Here is a 19,096-nt window from a genome sequence, read left to right on the forward strand (position 1 = left end):
ATACTTTAAAAACAAAAACTTCTTGAAAATTGATGTGGGAATGAGGCAACAGAAATCCATATTTTGAGGGGTTAACAAAAAATTTAAATGAAATTATTTTTCTTATATGCTGTCTGCTTAAAGCTATTTCATTAACTGATAAAATTAATTAACTAATATTTCAATTTGCAATATTTTCATATTAAAGTGTTATACTTTAAAAAAAAACTCTTTAAATATGAATATGAGAAAGAGGCATGCAGAAATTCTTAAACGAAAAAGATTTTACCCATAAATATATTACAATTGTTAAAGCCCTTGCTTTATGCTGTTTGCTTAAACATATTCCAAATACAATATGTATTTCATGCTCAAGTTTATAAAAAGTTTGTTGTGCATAAACAAAAATAAAAAATAAAAAGTCCATTAGCGCTCGAAAAAAGACGAATTACAGCTGGACAGGAAACGAAAGTAACCCTTAAGACAGAAGCAAATGTATGAATTATGGAATGAGAAGTAAATTTTTTATTGCCGAGCAACGGTCGAGCACTCGAGTACTCCGGGTTAGTTGAAGCCGCCACGATGGCGTTATAAAAACCAAAAAGCATTTAATAGCCATAAGCATATCCGGACAATTGTTTTGTTTTTGATGTCTACGCACACGCACTTCACATTACGCAACATTAAATAAATTACCTGTGCAAATTGCGAGCTACAATTCGCAATTATGGACAATTATTATAATGATGCTCAAATTGTATGCAAAACGTAAGTGAGAGAGTGCAGTGAAATTAACTGAAATTCCCGCAATAATGTGTGTCAAGATGTACTAAGAGAGAGAGGAACAATAACCACCTGCTGCAGGCACCACAAACCCACCCTGCAACACAATTGTAATTGCAACTTGCAACCGCATTTGTAGTCGTAAATGTGTGTGGGTCGTAGTATCTAGTATCTAAAGTCGTAAATCAGTTCAGAGAGTGCGACTCACCTTGGCGGCAATGACATCGGCGCCCTGTTGCAATGAATCGGACACAATGTTGCATAGGTCGTTGTGTATCTCCTCCAGTTCCTGCATCAATTGTGGCAACGTGTCGCAGTGGTAGGCCTCGAGCATGCCGTTCGTTGCATGCAACTGCTGTACGTACGCATTGTGCGCATCAATGTATTCCGTTAGCGAGTGTTGGCTGGGATTCTGGCGGTGTGCCATGTGGCATTGCTTGTAGTCCAGGCGACACTGAGGAGGAAAGGAGAAAGGAAACATCAGTAAAGTTAAAGCAAACATACATAGCATAATTAAGTGAGCAAATGTGTGAGTGTGAGGCTTTAAACCGGATTCTTTATACAGCGCATTAAGTGCTTAACAAGCCAGCGGCAACGATAATAGCAACAGCAAATGTGCCACATTGATGAAAGCACTCGACTCTTGCCACTTAATTATGGTATATTACTCCAGTCTCCATCCATAATACACACCTTTGACAGCTTCTCTTCAGTCTTTGCGATAATAGTCTCAAAAGACTCCCTGTGTGTAAATATTTTGCGACTTTGAACTTTGCGATGAAAGGATTTATCCAGCATTGGCCGTGACACCTGCAACACACGTTTCGCAACGTAAACACAAACACAACTTTATAAAGTGTTTCCAATTATTCAACACGCAAAGCAATACTAGACAGCAATAGAGCGAGAGAGATAGAGAGTAAGAGAGCTCTTTAATCAACATTTAAAGGTACTTAATGATGTGCTTCTGATGAAATATGCTTCAATTCATCGCGCTGTTTTGTTTTCTTTCTTCTTTTTTCGTTTTGTTTTTCGGGGCAACAAAAAATTCAAATCATCTGGTGAAATGCAAATGAAATACGCGCAACACAAATAAAGAAACACATACAAGAAAGAAAAACAACACAAAAATTCCAGCAGAATAAAACACAATAAAAAATTTAAAGGCACGTAAGAATGTGAATCATAGACTTGTAAATACCCTGTATAATTGTTAAATAAAAGTTGATAAATTTAATGAAAATCCCTCGGAGAGCTCGCAGCTTTGTCTGCTTACAGAGTATAAATGTAAAAAAAAAATTACATAATGCGTCACTCGAATTACACATGCGATTTCCCAAGGTCCCAAAGCTATGGACACCCACAGACACATCCACATCCAGACATATGTGTATACATATGTACATATAAATAAACTCACTAACTGTGAGCACATTAACCATAATTAATCAGTGTCTGCCCGCGGTCATGTGCATTTGTATGAATAAATTGTCTGGTTAGTCGAGCGATTGATTTAAGGATGCCCATTATTCAATTAGCATATATGACAGCCACAATCTATTTTAGATCTCTCTTTCTCTCATTCTCTCGATTTTCTCTCTCTCTCTCTTAATGGGGGAGGTCAACACAACTTATCCATTTAACTGTCAATACGAAATAAATATGAAAATAGGTTTGCAATTCAGTCATTTGGGCATTTCGTCCTTGACCATTTCCCATTTCCCTTTTCCTCCCGCGTTCATACCTGACGTGAGAGCACACTGGCCACATCGTTGCAGGCCTGTGAGTCGGTTTCCGCTTCCTGCAGGAATGTTTCCCATGCCTGAAAGATGGCCAGATGACAGGCGGGTCTATCACCATCGAAACAATAACATAATAAAAATAAGTTCATTAGTGAAGTGCTTCATTGCGTTCAAATTAAACGTGAGCTCACCTTTCCTTGCGCAGCTCGGCATTCTTTTTGCGATAATTGGACACTAAAGTTTGAAGGGCAGTTGCATGTTCCTCATACAATTGGGCAAGTGTTTCGTTGAAATCGGATACTGCAAAGCAAATGTAAATAGGTTAAATAAAATTAAATTTTAATATTGGCAATCTTATCTATAGAACAAGCAAGTTTCTTTAAATGTGGGTCTAAAATTCCTTATTCCTCATTAGGATCACATTCTTTAGCACTTTTTAAAAGGATTATAAGGATAAATGCATTTTAACATTATACATTTATACACTTTTCTATTCTTTTTAATAAAATCTTGGGGAAATATAGCTTGCATTTATTTTCCTTCACAAAATCCCTTAAAACAGTCGCGTCGAAATTGATCGCAGCAGTTGCTGTCCAATCAAAAACTCAATCAGTTTAGGTCAACGCCACAAACATGCAAAAGACGGCATTTCAAAATTGTTTGTTAGCGTCGCCAAAGGAAAGACAAAATGAAAACAAAAGCCGGCAGCAAGAAACAGAGTTTCCAAATCGGAGCAGAATTTGCATAGACTCAACGTAAAACTGAGGTTGGGTCATTTTTAGCGATTGCCTTTTCACATTTTTGACCAAGTCGCGTTTACTCGCTGGTCACATAATGTAGGTCAACCAACTAAAAACAAAACACGCAAGAAAACTATAATCGAGTGCGCTCGACTGTGAGATAACTGCGACCTGTGAGATTTTATTATTCGAAAATACTAGATGAATATAGCAGAAAAGGTTTTCTTTTATACTACAACTAACAAAAATACCATAGAGTACAAAATATACCAAATTGTCAATCAAGCAATTTTAACTCGACAGCAGCAGTGAGTATAAAAATAGCAGATTAATACTTTGAATACTACAACTTTCAAAATATACCATGGACTGTAAAATATACCAAGTTTCCAACTAAAGCAGCTAGAACCCGACCATATCAGCCATTTTTTCTATCAATTTTATCTGAACGCAAACAAATTTATAGGAATCATAAAACCGATTGCTTTTATTGTGTGCCATCTTCTGCCTGTTACATACATTTCCTGTCGTCACAAAGTTATAATACTCCTCTACGCCATGGGTATTCCATATAAAAACATTTTCTCACTTGTCATCGCTATGCCATCGATTGGTCTTTAAGTAATTCAAACGTTAAACCACTTTGTGTTATCCAGTGTTTGAAAATATTTATTTCGTTTGAGCTTTAAATTCCATTTGCGCAACAAACATTTAAGCAATTCGTTTTAACACAAACCGTTTTTTATTTTATTATTTATTTGTGGAGCACTAACATCTAAAAATGAATTTTTGACGCCGAGAAATAAAAAGTTTTGGCATGTTAAGCAAAATGGCATCCGCTCTAAAAGCAAAATGCGTTGATTGTTGCACTAAAGTGCATTAGAGTTAGAGCTCCCCACGCTCACACACACACACACACCCACACAGCTGGAGAGTGAAGAGTAAGAGTGAAAAAAACTGGTTTCAAGGCTGGTTGCAATGAAAAACACTTTAAAAGTGGCTTAAAAGTGCCAACTGAATGGTTGAAACAGCACTAAGCTGCTCTCCTTCTTCGTATGCAGAGGTATTTTATAAAGCGATGTTGATGCCAGCACTCCAACACATACAGAGAGACGCGTACAATGTGTTGGCACTGAATGCGTATACTTAATATGAAAAGGTTAACTCGTAAATCCCTTTGAATAGCTGCGTCATATATGAGAGAAAACTGTCTGTCATCGCTGTAATCCATCACATTTACGACTATTTAAATATATATGAATCTGCCTCGCTGGCTTTTAACTCAACTTTCAACTTAACTCCCGTAGTCACCTGCCACTTTATGGTCCACAGTTCGGAGGCCATAAACAATTTTATTGACTCTCGAATGCATACTACACAAAACACACATCGTCTCAAGACGATGCAGCAACAAGTTGCCTTTCAAGTGCCACTCACAATTTGCATTTCGTCAAACATTCAGCACAAGAATGTCAAGAATTTAAGCTGCCAACTGGCAACTGGCAACTGGCGACAGCTAATTGAAGTGTTCGTCTTGAGGATTTGCTGGAATCTCAATTATTTTTTCAGGCTCGGAATTGCAACAGAGTCATCGATATCTACAATGTATGCTTGAGCTGCCAGCAAAACATGTTCAGTTGGCTTGGCGAAAATGTTATTAAAAAGTTTTCCCAACTCGCAAACTGTGTGCTGAAATTACAAACGGGGGAGAGCCCAAATGCAATTTCAGGTTCAGTTTGTATTGCTTTTGACAGCGATGTGTAACTTTCAGAGACACAAGTCAAAGTTATGCCTCTGCCTTTGAGATCATGTGTGTGTTCCCTTGCTGTCGACCAAACAGACAAGAACAACAAACAAGAATATTCGTAAGTGTCAAGCGAAGTAGTGACAAGATGATACCCTGTTTAGCTAACCAGCATTAAGTCAGTATCAAATATATCCTATCTCCTTTTATTCTCTTCTTTAAAGGGTATAAAAATTGGCATCAAGTTCGAAAGGTCAATACAGCATGTGTGTTCCAAGTTGGCACAAACTTCAAAGTAAGCAAAGCAGCAGTCAAAATCGAAAAGAAGAAACTAAAAACGAAGCAAGAAGAATAGTTGAGGACTTAAAGCTAAAGTGTGACTTAGAATCACGAGTTGCAGCTGCTAGAGAAAGAGAGTATGTTTGTGTGTTATTTATAGAGTGGGATTTGGAAACGTGTGCACATCAAGTGAATAGATTTATGGCCGAATAAGAAGGCAACAGTGTCAAGACAAAAGGCGCAATGCGATTGAAATCAATAAGCCATAAAGCGAAGCCATCTAAACACACACAGATGCCAAACAATCGACAAACTTATCAAATAAAACTCACACACATAAACACCCACACACACACACACACACCTACACGCACACAAGCGTCCAGAATAAATTGTTGTGTTGGGATACGGAAATAGCAAAGAACCTAAACAAAAACTTTGGGTTCTTTGTGTGCAAACACAATCCATGGCTAAACAAAGCATATTAAGTATACGTATGTAGATATTAAGGTATAAATTAAGCTATATAGGGGAGATGTATGTATGTTCGACTCACCTGTTTTAATTAACTTAAAGTTGACATTGTTCTGGGATTTGAAAGCCTCGTTCAAACTGCTGTGACTGTAATCCTTGAGTACACCATTATAGGACGCCATGCTGCCCTGTGGGCTAAGGGAACCACGCCGTGGCCCCCTCCACCCGAAGAAACTACGATTTTTTGGACCACTTGAAGATTTTGCCGAAGAATCTGCCGGAACACAAAGAGCTATTTAATAAATGCACATTGCTAAAATCAAATTTAATTAAAAATGAAAAGACAAAACTGGTAAGAACGTATAAATTGAGAAATCAAGCAATTGAAATTAAAATAAATTGCAAGAAAATTCCAAAAACCGCAAACAAACGAAAAATGAAAACCAAAAATAATGAATGCAAACAAATTAAATTTCATATCAAATGTGTTTCAATTAAATCAAATCTCAGGCGAAACGTAACATAACGAAACGAAAATTGAATTGAATCGGCCGACAGTCGACAAAAGCGGTAAGAAAAATAAGTAAATAACAAAAGTAACTCAAATTAAACAGTTGCCATAGTCGGAGGTATGCGTTCGGTTCGGTTCAGGGATTTTTGTCGCCCCTTTTCTCACTTTCTGCCGCTTTTCGGCTGCCATTCAATAATGGCAGGCATGTCAGGAATTCTTATTCTTATTCTTATTCGTTTTTTTTGATTTACTCCTCCTGCTTGTCTTGTGATAAATACAAAAATATATTGGGTTGACGTGCCAGACAAGCTGTCCACGCCCCCCATCGCTTCCTCGCACCCTCGCGCCCGAGCACAGCGGGAGTCTAAACTGGGACACGGATGGAGTAGGTGGAATAGCGAGCAATCAAACAAATCGCTGCCTCTCATATTTATGCATAAATAATGAGACGAGGTGGGTTTTGCTTTCTTGTTTGCCATTCTTCTTGTATTTTCTGTTGAGCAAACGGAAATTTCAAGTGCTTGGGCGCCCATTACAAAAGTCAACAGAACAACACAGAACAGAACAGAACAGAAGAGAACACACAGCTAGCTAGAATCGGATCCCAAGACGTAGGCTATCCCCAATTGTGTGGCTCATTTGAAATTCAATCGATAAATGAAGCGTAATTCTATTGGCTTTACGATTTTTCAACTGTCCAGCTCGGAGCTCAGAGCTCGTTGGCTGGCAGCACGTTGCATGTGCGGCGCACATGGCGTATGAGTGTTACCCACAAAAGTATGCTATAGAAATTATTTAGCGACGCTAAATGACGCACAAGAGAAGCTAGTCGACAGCTGCACGGCATGTGTCATGGTTATGGTTTATCCTCGACATAATCCGACTGCAATTTCAAATGAAATAAACAAGGCGTGCCAGAGATTGCCAGACGTATCCCACGTTGTCGGAGAGCTGCCTTCAAAGTCTTCTTCCACACTCTTACTCTCTGTGTCTGAGTTGTAGCATTTGTGGAGCACGTAGGGCACACGCTGTTGATTTAGTTTTAGTTGAGTTGAGTTGAGCTGAGTTCAGTTGAGCTGCTCTTCTGCTTCTGCTTCCGCTTCTGCTTCTACTGCTGCTGCTGGTCATCAAATTTGCCGCGCTGTGAACTTTTAAATGAATTCCAAGTGGGCGACAACTCGGTTGCCATCTTGAGGCGTGCCTGTGCTTCGCACGTTGCGTTTGTCCTCACGTGCCGTCTGCTCTTACTGTTGCTGCCATCGTTGTCGTTGTCGTTGCCGTTGTCGTTGGCGTTGTTGATTACACTTCACGCCCAGCTAAGCTTGGCATTCATTTTGAAGGCGTCCGTCATCGCACAGCAGGATGTGCAGCATGCAGCATGTTGCTTGCTCCTTTTGAAAGCACTGCTAAGGAATTATGTTCGTGCTCATTTTCACAGTGAAAAACGCGATGGAGCTGCGCGCATTTCCTCTTCCACCCTCATCCCCCGATAAAACTGCACACGCAATGCAAGGTTAAATCCCAGTTTGCGTGCAAGCAAAAGGATTGGGATGGTAAATATGAGGATCTTGGATGTTGGGTGCGTGTGAGTGTGTGTGTGTGTGTATATGGTGTGTACAACTTGTCCAGGCATGCACATAATCCTATTTGCATGCAAGCAAACGCAGCAAGGAACCGACATCATTGCATGTGTGATAAGAATTAGGATAAGACTTCAAGGCAGGCATTCAGGCATTCGAGCAGCCAGAGAATTCCAGTTAAAGTCAAGCAGCTTAAACACTCAACTCATTTCTACATTGGACTTAGCTGCTTGTTTTGTTTTCCAAAAAGGTAACTATGCAGGAAATAACAAGGAAAGAGTAAAATCATCTTTGGCATGCAAAAGCTTGCATTTTCTCTGGCAGGGATTATTTTGAGACCTTTGTAAGACTATTCATTAAGATTCAGCTACAGCTGCAGCTTTGCATAACAATGTGATTACACTTGACATTTGGGTTATGAGAAAACTTTAAAGCATTTACCACTATACAAAGACGCTTTATTGCACTTATACTGCATGCATATGCATACATAAGAGATAGTTTGCAATAGGAAATAAACTGAAATTGATCAGACTAACACGAGATTGAACTAATGCGTCAACACAAGAACTCTTTATTGAATTTATACTGCTAAACATATATTTATTATTGCTCCAAAATACAAGTGCTAAAAGACAGTTGTCGGAAGGTAGTTAATAGCCATAGAAGTAGTGAATGTATATAAGTACTCTTTATTGAATTTATAGTATATGTATATACTTGTGTACCTAAGAGAAAGTAATCTAAAGGAATTTAGCTAGAATGGATTTGACATCTTTAGTTATTTAACTATAGAAGTTTGAAACTACTTCCATTGTTGCATTAAAGAAACAAGTAGAAAGTTACAGTCGAGAATGCATAACAGTGAGGTATTATTATTTTAATATACCAAATTGATATACATAAAAATACTGAAATATATCTAAATTTATATTTGGTTTACAAGTGGTCTCAACAAAAGTGATTGAGGTTTAATTTACCGAGTAAATACTGAAATATACCGAAGTTTATATTTGATAATTGCCATATATCATAAGTGCTCTTAACAAAAATAATTAGTCTATATCCTACAGATTATGAGATCTTATTGTTCCTACAAACAGATGGACATGGCTATATCATCTCAACTGTTGACACTATATGTATATACTTCATGGCAACGGAGATGTCTCCTTCTGTCTGCTATATAAATTTCAGCCCGTTAAAAAGTTATAACAACCTATGGGTAGTTGGTGAAAGTAGTCGTTGCTACATTAGCTCCTTAAACTCAGTTATAAATCTAGATGTGCAACATGACTTAACGAACTTGTTGCTATAAATCGCAGACTTCAATGTTCAGCTCGACAAAGTTGCAAAATAACCTCTGCCAAGTCGTAAGAAAATGCCATAAAATCATCCCCAAAAAAAAAACTGCACTCAAAACAAGTAAAATCATTCGTATCATTCAATCAATCCATCATTCAATCAATCAATCAAACGTTGTACGCAACATTTTCTATGAGTATTTTGTATTTTTTTTTTTTGTTGGTGCGGCAGCGCAGCAATAGCTTGCGGCAGTAGCAGCAGCAGCGGCAGCAGCAAAAAAGTACTGTAAACAATTTGATTAGCTTGTGAAAAAGTAGTTTTTGGGGGCACCTGTCACCTTTGGAGTGCGCGCCGCCACCAGACCCAGACCCAGCGGGTGCCGAAGCCCCCGCGGCACCACTGCTCTTGCCACCCCCCGCACCACTCGCACCCGCCCGCTCATCCCAATGGTCGGCACTGCGGGAACGCGCATTGAGCGCACGCTCGCGTTCCTCCTGCGGCGAGCGTGCAAATAAACTCGCACCACCCGAACGCCCGCCAGCTGGACTTCGTGTGCGAGGCGAATCATAGACGCCGGCATAGTTCTCCAACGGCGGTGAATAGCCGCGTCCATCGGCTGGCGCCGTGTTGGGCGTACGTGGTTTGACCTTGATGACCGGCTCGCGGGCCTCGAAGAACGCATCGAAGTTGTTCTGACGCAGATTCTCGCTGCTGAACACCGGGTTCTCCACATGCACATGCACATCCTCGCGCAGTCGGCTGCTCTCACGCTCCCGCGTATCCGACGACGTGGATCGTCCCAATCGGCCCAACGGTATGTGCAGCTTGGGACGCAAACGCGACTTGCTGCTGGTCGGTGACTTTTGCCCAGCGCTGCTGCTGCTCGGACGCTCGGGCGGCAGATCCATGGGCGACATGGGCCGACCCCAGCCGGGTCCGAAGTGTGCATGTGTTGGATCCGGCGTGGGTGGCTCCAGAAAGATGCTTGGACTACGCGACCGTGTATCGAGCAGTCCGCTGCCGGATGCTGCGATGGCTCCATAATCACTCAAACGCTGTTCGCTGGGTCCTGGCAGCGCCTCCTCGTCGTAGGCGCTGCTGCGCTGGAATGGTGCTCGTCCTGGTGCTGGGGATGCTGAGCCACTGCCTGCTGCTTGCATGCTAGCGTCATTATACATGGACGTGCTCAGCGTACGCTGATGTGGCAGCAACGGCGTCAATGGCCTCGAACGATTGCTGCGGATGCTCGAACGCTTGCTCCCACTATTTGCCGATGGATTGTAGTTCGAATGCGTCAGCGAAGCGCGCGAAGTGCGTCGTATTATCGCCGGTGATTGTGGTTGCTGTTGTTGTTGCTGTTGTGGTTGCTCCTCGAAGCTAAAGCAGTCCGCTGTTGGCGCAACAACTGCTGGCGGTGTGAGGTGTTTGTGCGGTGAATTCGGTGGCGTGGGCGCGGCAATGGAAGTAGGAATGCGGGGGGGTATAAGAATGGGCTCGGTGACACCGGGTGTCCACGAGTCGCTTGTTGTTGTGGGGCTGGTGGCGGCAGCGCAATTAGAGTTGACGTTGAAGTTGACACTGGAGCTGGAGTTGGCGTTGAAACTGGTGTTGGCGGCGGTGCTGGATCTGACCGGATACTCGATGGGCACGAGCGGCTCACGCAGACAGTCGAGTGTGGGTCGCGGTTTCACACGTGGCGCAAAGAAACCATAGGTCATCAAGATGAGCTCATCGGCGGGATATATTACGTACATTCCTCAATGTCCCCATGTGACATGGTGTGGCAGATCTCTCTATGAATTTTGTACGCTTCTTCTTTTTGGCTTCGACTAAATCCTTAACAATATAATTTGTTTCTCTAACTAAACGTTAATCAAGGGGGGGTGCGGGCGGATCTGTCTTTTCTTGGGTACTATTACAGTAAAGGTTACGTTTAATGGTTAAAGTTCTGCAGTGTCGAGTTGTCTTTTATAAAGTGGTTTGTCTCAAAGTCTCACTAACTGAATTGCAATAATAAGTAAGAGTACAACTAAAGAGATTTTTACGTAAAGTTATGAAATTAATATTTATAGATATATCAACTAATTGGCGCGTACTTTATTCAACTTGGGTTTATCACAAAGCGAGTTCGAACTATTTGGTATCGTGTTGTCATTTAGAGCGCTGCATCCTCGCAATACCTGCAAAAGAGAAAAGGAAAAAAGATCGAATGAACGTTAATTAAAAATCGTTAATTAAAGCATTGATTACTTTGCGTGTATGGGTGTGTGTGTGCACGTGAATTTCTGTTCATTTAAAAGCCCATCAGGTCAGGCAACCAACACAATGGAAGCGTATAAATACGAAAACTTCGACCGCACTCATTAAATTATTTAGCAATTTCACAAACGAGAGAGCGCAAAAATTTGTGTGCTCATTAAATTGTTTACCATTTGAATTCATTGCGTGGCAAGTTTCTAGCCAAAAGTTACGGCCTGACTTCGACAGCACAGCACAACACAACACACAACAGAACTCAGGCTGGACAAACTTTGTGGCAGTCGGCACAAAAACAAAGTTAACGCCAACTTTTCACATGTCTTTTTGGCCAAGGCCAAGAGGGCGCCGCAACAACACGCAGTTAGCCAGCCGCTGTTACTCGTAGTTAAGAGTTTCCTCGAGTTCCTCGAGTTCCACGAGTTCAACTTGCAGGCTTATTAGGCATTCAATGACTCTGAACTGTACTGAACTGTGTGGCACAGAAATTAACACACAAATTAGCTTTGACGGGGCGGAGACTCAAATTATGCGCATAAAAGGATTATTATTATTATCCTGTCCGTTTATTAGCGAAATTGATGAGCCAGATTAATTGAAATGTGGCTGCTCGTCAATGCTCTGATTGACACAAACAATGCCTTGGCTCATCGACAATTAAATGCTCTCTCTACATCTACACTACTGCCTAGATAAATATAAAACATTTATCAGCTTGACGTGCTCTTCTTATACGCTTATGCTTGTATAATATTCAATACGTCTTCGATAAATATAAATAGATTATTAAATGTCAAATGCATAAGCAAAATATTGAATGTTGAAGCTCAATTGATATACCTTTGTTTTCTTATTTTTTCACCCTAATAACTAATATCATTTCTACTTTGTATTTTCATAGATTATTAAATGTCAAGAGCAAACATAAAATATTGAACGTCGAATGTGAATTGAAATGCTTCTGTAGTTTTGTTATTTTTCCTAATCTTATGACAAATAAAGTTCTGTAGATAAATTTCCATTCAATATTTATTATAAAAATAAAATACATTATTTATTTTTTTATTATCAGAAGCATAGATAAAATTTTGGTTTTGTTGCGATTTCAAATGTTTCTTTTTAATTTTTCTCTTCCATAATGTCAAAAAAAGCAATGAAAGCAAAACTGAAAGTTTCGCTCAACTTTTAACTGATTTAAATTTAACAAATTTTTATTTTTCTATTTGTATAGAGTTGTATTCAATAATGTATCGTATTAGTTTTTATTTAATTTGCTTCTAAATAACTTAAATTGTTGTTTAAACTTTTAAGGAATTTAAAATTGAAATAAATCAACACCATAAGCTTAGCTTTTATCTAATTTAAAATTGAAATTAAAATTAATTTCAATTAAATTGGGAAAAATATCTAAGTACTTTTCAATGAAAATGTGATTGTTTAATTAATTTCAAAAGGATTAAATGTCAATATTAAAATCATTTAAATACTTAGTATTGTTTACAAAATCTTAGATATCTTGCCCATCATTGAACTTTAAATGCAAATTGAAATCTTGAACTAATTTTCTTGGCAAATAAAAACGGAATTTCCAGTTCATTTATCTGCAGTTTTCCCAATGATTGGATTCGGAAGCGCAAAATAATAAATTATGTGCGAAATTGTTGCATCCTCAAATGCCGCATTCTGTTGCAATTTATCAAAAGTATAATACAAAATAAAAAGGCGAGCTGCATCCACAGACATGACTGATGGTTAAAACTCACAAGTAGTTGAAGAGTATTATAAATGTGATTTCGGACATTAATTGACAGCAATGGGATTGCAATGAATATACAATAATGCCAGCGTTCAATTGATTTTTAATTTAAACAAAACGTACATGAAATATATTCTGGCCATAGGCGAGTGTCTTAGCCCATTGATTTATGGGAAAGACCTGCTAACCCAGCGACCAGATAAACAAAACTTGAAAACTTAAGTAATATTGGCATTCCTTGGACGTTTGCCAACTGAAATCTACACGGCATTGAAATCGCATTACGCAGATGATGGCAGACAGAGAGAAAGAGACAGAGAGATAGAGATAAAGAGGGCTAAAGCTGGCGATTAAATTCGTATTGTCATAAGCTGACAGACCTTGCAAAAAAATGCCACACACACACACACACACACTCAGAAAAATGCATAAAATTGCATCGATAAATAAATAAATAAATGCGAAATAAATACGCTATAAATCAGAGAAACATTTGAAGGCAATTGCAAATCTTTGCGAAATTTTATTTACAAACCAAAACTGAATTATGTTTTTAACGAGAAGACATGCTGTGTGACAGATAAATAATTGCGCTTACTCAGCGAATACTCGGAAAAGCAGCGAAAAATTGCGAAAAGTATCGATGACAATGATGGGTTGAATAATGTGTGAGCTGAGTTTGAGTTTCGAGTTTGAGTTCGAGTTAGTTGATGCGTTGCAGCTGCCAAACGTTTCGCATGCAAATATGCAAATATTATTCTTCCATTTTCCCTGCAGCACACACACACACTCGCTCACACACACCTCGCATACACACTCGTACGATAATTGAATTGTTTTGCAGCACTTTAGCAGCTCGTTAAATCTGTCAACATTGATCAATCATCCAGTGAAACTTTTGCGCAAAAGAGCAACAGCAAAGCCAAGCAGCCAACGCGCTTAAAGGACTCTCATCGCTTTCGCATGGGAATGCCAATACCTTGCACAAGAATGGAAAGCCAGCACACCACAGCACACACACACACACTCTTCACAGCCGAATGACATTGAAAACATGCTATGAATTTCTGAACCCATCAGATAGAGGGAGAAGGGGGGAGGATTGAGGCTGGGGATGGGCGTTAAAGGGGCAACCAGACTGCTCTTGGCGGCAGCAATGCCATAAAGCAAAACACAAAGTGAAAGCAATTTTGTGAAATGCACAAACACACTCACACTCACACCAGCATCAACGTGAACGTGAACGTGAACGAAAAACGACAAGCAGAACCCGAACCCGAACCCGGCAACAATGAACGCCCTGGGCTACTTGCCGACATTTGTTGTGCCATAAAAGTGCAACGGTAACTATATAAAATTAATTAACTACAAAAAAACAATGAAGCAATCTGACACAGACTCACAATGCCTCTGACAGCGCCGGCGGTGGCAACAGCAACAGCAACAGCAACAACAACAACATCGACAGCAACAACGACAACAATAACAACAGCAATTGTGATGGCGGAAAGGAACAGTCAGTAGCCGGTTGCTACTTTGAAGTACTTGTGCTTATCATTCATGACAACCCCAGCATGAAAATGAATACGAAAACACAACAGCAGCACAACAAGGAAGTACTTCAAGCAACGACACTTGAATACCCTACATTTGCTTAGCATTCCTCTCAATATTTTTAATAAATTTGTATTCAAATTTGAAAATCGACAAACAGAGAATCTAGATTAAAAAGTACATTACACATTGAATAACTTATGGATCTTAAAACAAGATTTTTACGTTAGAAAATTCTTAAGCAAGATTTTTCCTTCAATCATCGTTTTGAGATTTAAAAAATCTTCTTTTAAGATGGAAAAGATCTTAAGAATTCAAGAATTTGTTTCTTGTTTCTTAAAATGTTGGAATTCCCATTCCTAAAAATTGGAATTCAATTTCTGTAGTTGTTGCTGTTAGCTCAGCAAGTAAAGATTTGTTTAAAAAAAATTAGTATACGTTATAATTGAAACTAATATTATTAGACAACATAAATAAATCTAAGAAATAAGTGTATAAAACGCGCAACTATAATAAATATAAAAAAACTTCACATCATTTATTTTTTATTTTAAATAATCTAAACTTTAAAACGTTTTATCTTAATTTAAGATTATGCATTCCATAATTTTTGAAGAATATTCATCTTGATTTAAGAACAATCCTTCTTTATTAAATTGTGACATCGTATAATCTTGATTTAAGATTTTAGCATGAAGTACATTAACAAAAGTTCTTATTTGAGCATCCTTGGGTATTCGCAATTCACAAAATAACATTCCACATTGGTCTATTGAGAGCGTAGAAAGCATAAATCATTTGGCACATTCAGCTCATTTGTATAATTTAGCATGAATGCTGCATGAATCATTTATATGCCGCTTATTAAATATGAATATCTCAAACCAAAAACAAATGCTGAGCGTTAGTGTTAATTGTTTTATTTGGTTTTTCAAAATATTTTTATATGACGCACGCATCAAATAAATTTGAGTAATTTATTTAATTTTAATATTTTCAATGTATGCTATATGAATTTGATTAATTTGTCACCTTTGGACATGCATTCCTTTTTGGCGCATAGATTCGATGTGACACACACTCACATTCAGCATGACACATTCAACTGTGTGTGTGTATGTGAAGAAATCAGTTAATGGCATGGCTGCCACAAAAGTTGACTGACAGTTGGACATGTTAATGCCACTTGGGGGAATGTTGCATATTTGATGATAAAGCCAATATGCCTCAATGCTTTTTTGTTGCTGCTCGGTGCTTGGTATCATAATCAGGAAACGCCGAGACGGCACAAACAGCAAACAGCAAAACGGCAAAACGGCAAACGGCAACGGCAACGAGTAGCAAACAAAATGTTATAAATAAACAAACAAGCAGCGCATTGGCTTCTACAGCTGCTACACGGTGTTCATATCATGCTTTGGCGTCTGCCCCAATACCCTTGCAATCTGCCTCCCCCTCTCCACTCACCACTCCCCACTCTCTCACTCTCTATCACATTCTCACTCACTACTTGCTATGCAATTTTGGCAGCCTCTGCATTGGCAGCAAAGCGTCTCGACGACCTGGCCGCGCCCAAGCAGAGGAAGCAACTTGACTCAAGTGCATTGTCAAGGTACCAGGCTACCGGGCACAGCACAGAAGACACTGCCGTGGCATAATCAGAAACACAGAAATACAGAAACTGCAAAGATACATAGGTGCATGCATACATAATTGCATGTGGATGATGCATACATGTATTTATTTATTTATTTTTATTTAGTTTGAACTTGTGCACATAAATTAACTGAATGTTTTTTTTTTGTGGTTCGGTTTTTCGATTCGATTTTGTTGAACAAAATTCATGAAATTCTTTTGCTTCACGTTCCAACAGCAAATGCCATTCTCAAAGCGCCTTACAATGAGCACAATATAAATATATATAAGGCTAATCAATTGCGTAAGCTGCCTTCAAGCGCACAAATGTTACCTCGCATAATAATGAGTTTTCCCCCACCGCCACCGCCCTCATTCATCCCACTCTCGATTATAATAGGGCATTTTCCGTCTTGCAATGTGTGCCTAATACCTCATAATTCCCTTATTGAAATGAGTTGGCTTTCGAGTCTTCAACAGGCAGAGATACAAAAAAGCAGATACAGATACAAATTCAGAGATACAAAGATATACAGAGATACAAAAGTCGCATAGCAATGAAAAATGACAGGTAGTGTGCGTTTCATACGCAGGAGGGGAGAAGATACGAGTACAACAACCATCACAACCCTCGAAACGAAGCTGTCGAAAAAAGCAAACTCAATTTATGAAAACATTCATGCAGTAAACACGCACACAAATTGCGTATGCGCAGCGTAGGCCCATTTTGAATCAACATAAGCTTTAGTGCCTGCCTGGCTGGCTGGTACGTCAGGCAGACAAGCAAAACTCCTCCTTCATCACCTCACCCTCCAGGCCAGAACTGAGCTAGGTATCACAAGCTGTACATAAATAAGTGAATAAGTCCCTGTGCCATCAGTCTGAAACGGAGATGGACAAGACAACTTTTTTTTTCCTTTGCTGTTTGCCAGCGAGAAACAAAAGGTAAACGCATTAAGCTAATTAGGCACTCGATGGAGAGATTATTCAATGACTGTGAGTGTACGAGTGTGTGAGTGTGTGAGTGTATGAGTGTATGAGTGTGAGTGTAGTTTGAAAGACAAGTACTCACCGTTTAGAGCAGCTGCAGCAGTGGCATTAAATGAAATCCTTTGCTTGAATTTATGGCTGACATTTTAAGTTTTCCAACGAATTTAGCACAATTTATTTATGATTTATGACACGTATTTATTGTTTGTACAGATTTGTTGTTGTTCTTCTTTAGTTTTGGTTTAGTTTAAGTTGTTTTTTTTTGGGGGGGGGGGGGATATATTTACTTGTTGTTTTTCTTTGTTTGGCTTTCGTTTTTCGTTACTCGTTTCGAGTCGATCAGGCACTTGCCACTTTTTCAGATAGACAGCGATACCGATTGTATCACATTAATTATCTGACACACACGCACACACACAGCACAGCACAACACAGCACACACACACACACACACTATTGGATTGAAGAGCGAGAGGCACAACACCTCCTCCTCCAACAACACACACAATACACAGCACACAATACAGAGCACACGCCTCGTGCAGCGCGACGCCGATCGACGATGAATTTAGACTGAGGCTCAGCAGCTGTAAATGCTATTTTGACAATTTTTGTTTTTGTTCCGCTTTTCTTTCTTTTTGCTGTGCTTTCGTGCGATTCTCATGGCTCTTCGTGTGTTTACTCTTCGCATATTGTTATTATTATAAGAATATATATATATATATTTGTATTTGTATTTGTATTTTGTTGTATATGCAATATATTTAAATATATATTTCGGGCTTCGATATTATATAGTTTGGATCTTATCAAACCGCATTTACTACTGCTTGCCACATCTCATGGCCCACACACACACGAACTGATAATCTTTTTTCGTGCCTGAGTGTGTGTGTGACGACTGTGTTAAGTGTTTATTAGCCTGGCGATATACGCGACGTATACGTGATGTACGAATTTGCTTATTTGTTTGATGCCGATGTCGATGACGTCGCCGCGACGCGTCGCATCGCTTCGCTTCTTCGACCGTCTATCCAGCCAATGACGTCACCGTTTGTCACAGCTGTCACGCGCACAGTATTCACTATTTATAGATGGCACGGCCGATGTCGCTGCCGCTGTCACTGTCGCTGTCGATGCCGCTGCCGCAGCGGCAGCAGTCGAAGCTGCTGCTAATTTTCGCAAGTGTTTTTTTTGCTTTGCGCTTTTCTTGGATCGGCCGCCGTCTGAAAATAGAAAAGCAAAGAAAATATTGTGTGTGAGAACCTCATTGAAATGTTTGCGCGTACTCAATTTTAATATACGCAAATAAAACTGGCAACTGTTGCAACCGCAGCGAGCAGCGAACAGCGAGCAGCGCACATCAGCTGATTACTCATACGTCCCGTTGGCGCACAAATTAAATTGCATTAAAATTATAAATGGCATCACGCGCGCTTCATCGCAAGATGCGTGAGTGTCAACAACACACTTCGCATCGCCTGCGTATTTTCCATTCGTTGTTGGCCAGGTGAATATGCATCTCCACCGCTTGAAGGCTTCGCTAGCCCAATTTCTAATTATTATTTATGAGAGCTGTCAGCAGGGATATGCAGATGCTGACGACACGATGACGACATGCAAATTCACTGCGTGACACAACAACAATACCAACAACAACAGCAACAACAACAACACCAACAGCGACCATAATAAGGTAAAATCAACAACACGTTGCTCCGCATCAGCATCGTTTTGCAACTAGTCAGCACGTTTCAGCTTCAGCAGC

General features: G+C 39.6%; 1 protein-coding gene across 1 annotated transcript in view; it reads right to left on the reverse strand.

The window, feature by feature from the left end:
• The window catches only part of LOC133845199 (uncharacterized), a 73,528-nt gene extending 63,213 nt beyond the window's left edge, over positions 1-10,315 (reverse strand). The window contains 6 exon segments of the mRNA XM_062279588.1: positions 971-1,216; positions 1,456-1,572; positions 2,507-2,612; positions 2,696-2,804; positions 5,824-6,015; positions 9,468-10,315. Of these exon segments, the coding sequence (XP_062135572.1) occupies positions 971-1,216; positions 1,456-1,572; positions 2,507-2,612; positions 2,696-2,804; positions 5,824-6,015; positions 9,468-10,179 (1,482 nt within the window). The 5' untranslated portion in view covers positions 10,180-10,315.
• Between the last annotated feature and the right edge of the window lie 8,781 nt (positions 10,316-19,096).

Source organism: Drosophila sulfurigaster, chromosome 3 (assembly GCF_023558435.1).
Source record: "Drosophila sulfurigaster albostrigata strain 15112-1811.04 chromosome 3, ASM2355843v2, whole genome shotgun sequence".
Taxonomy (NCBI): Eukaryota; Metazoa; Arthropoda; class Insecta; order Diptera; family Drosophilidae; genus Drosophila; species Drosophila sulfurigaster.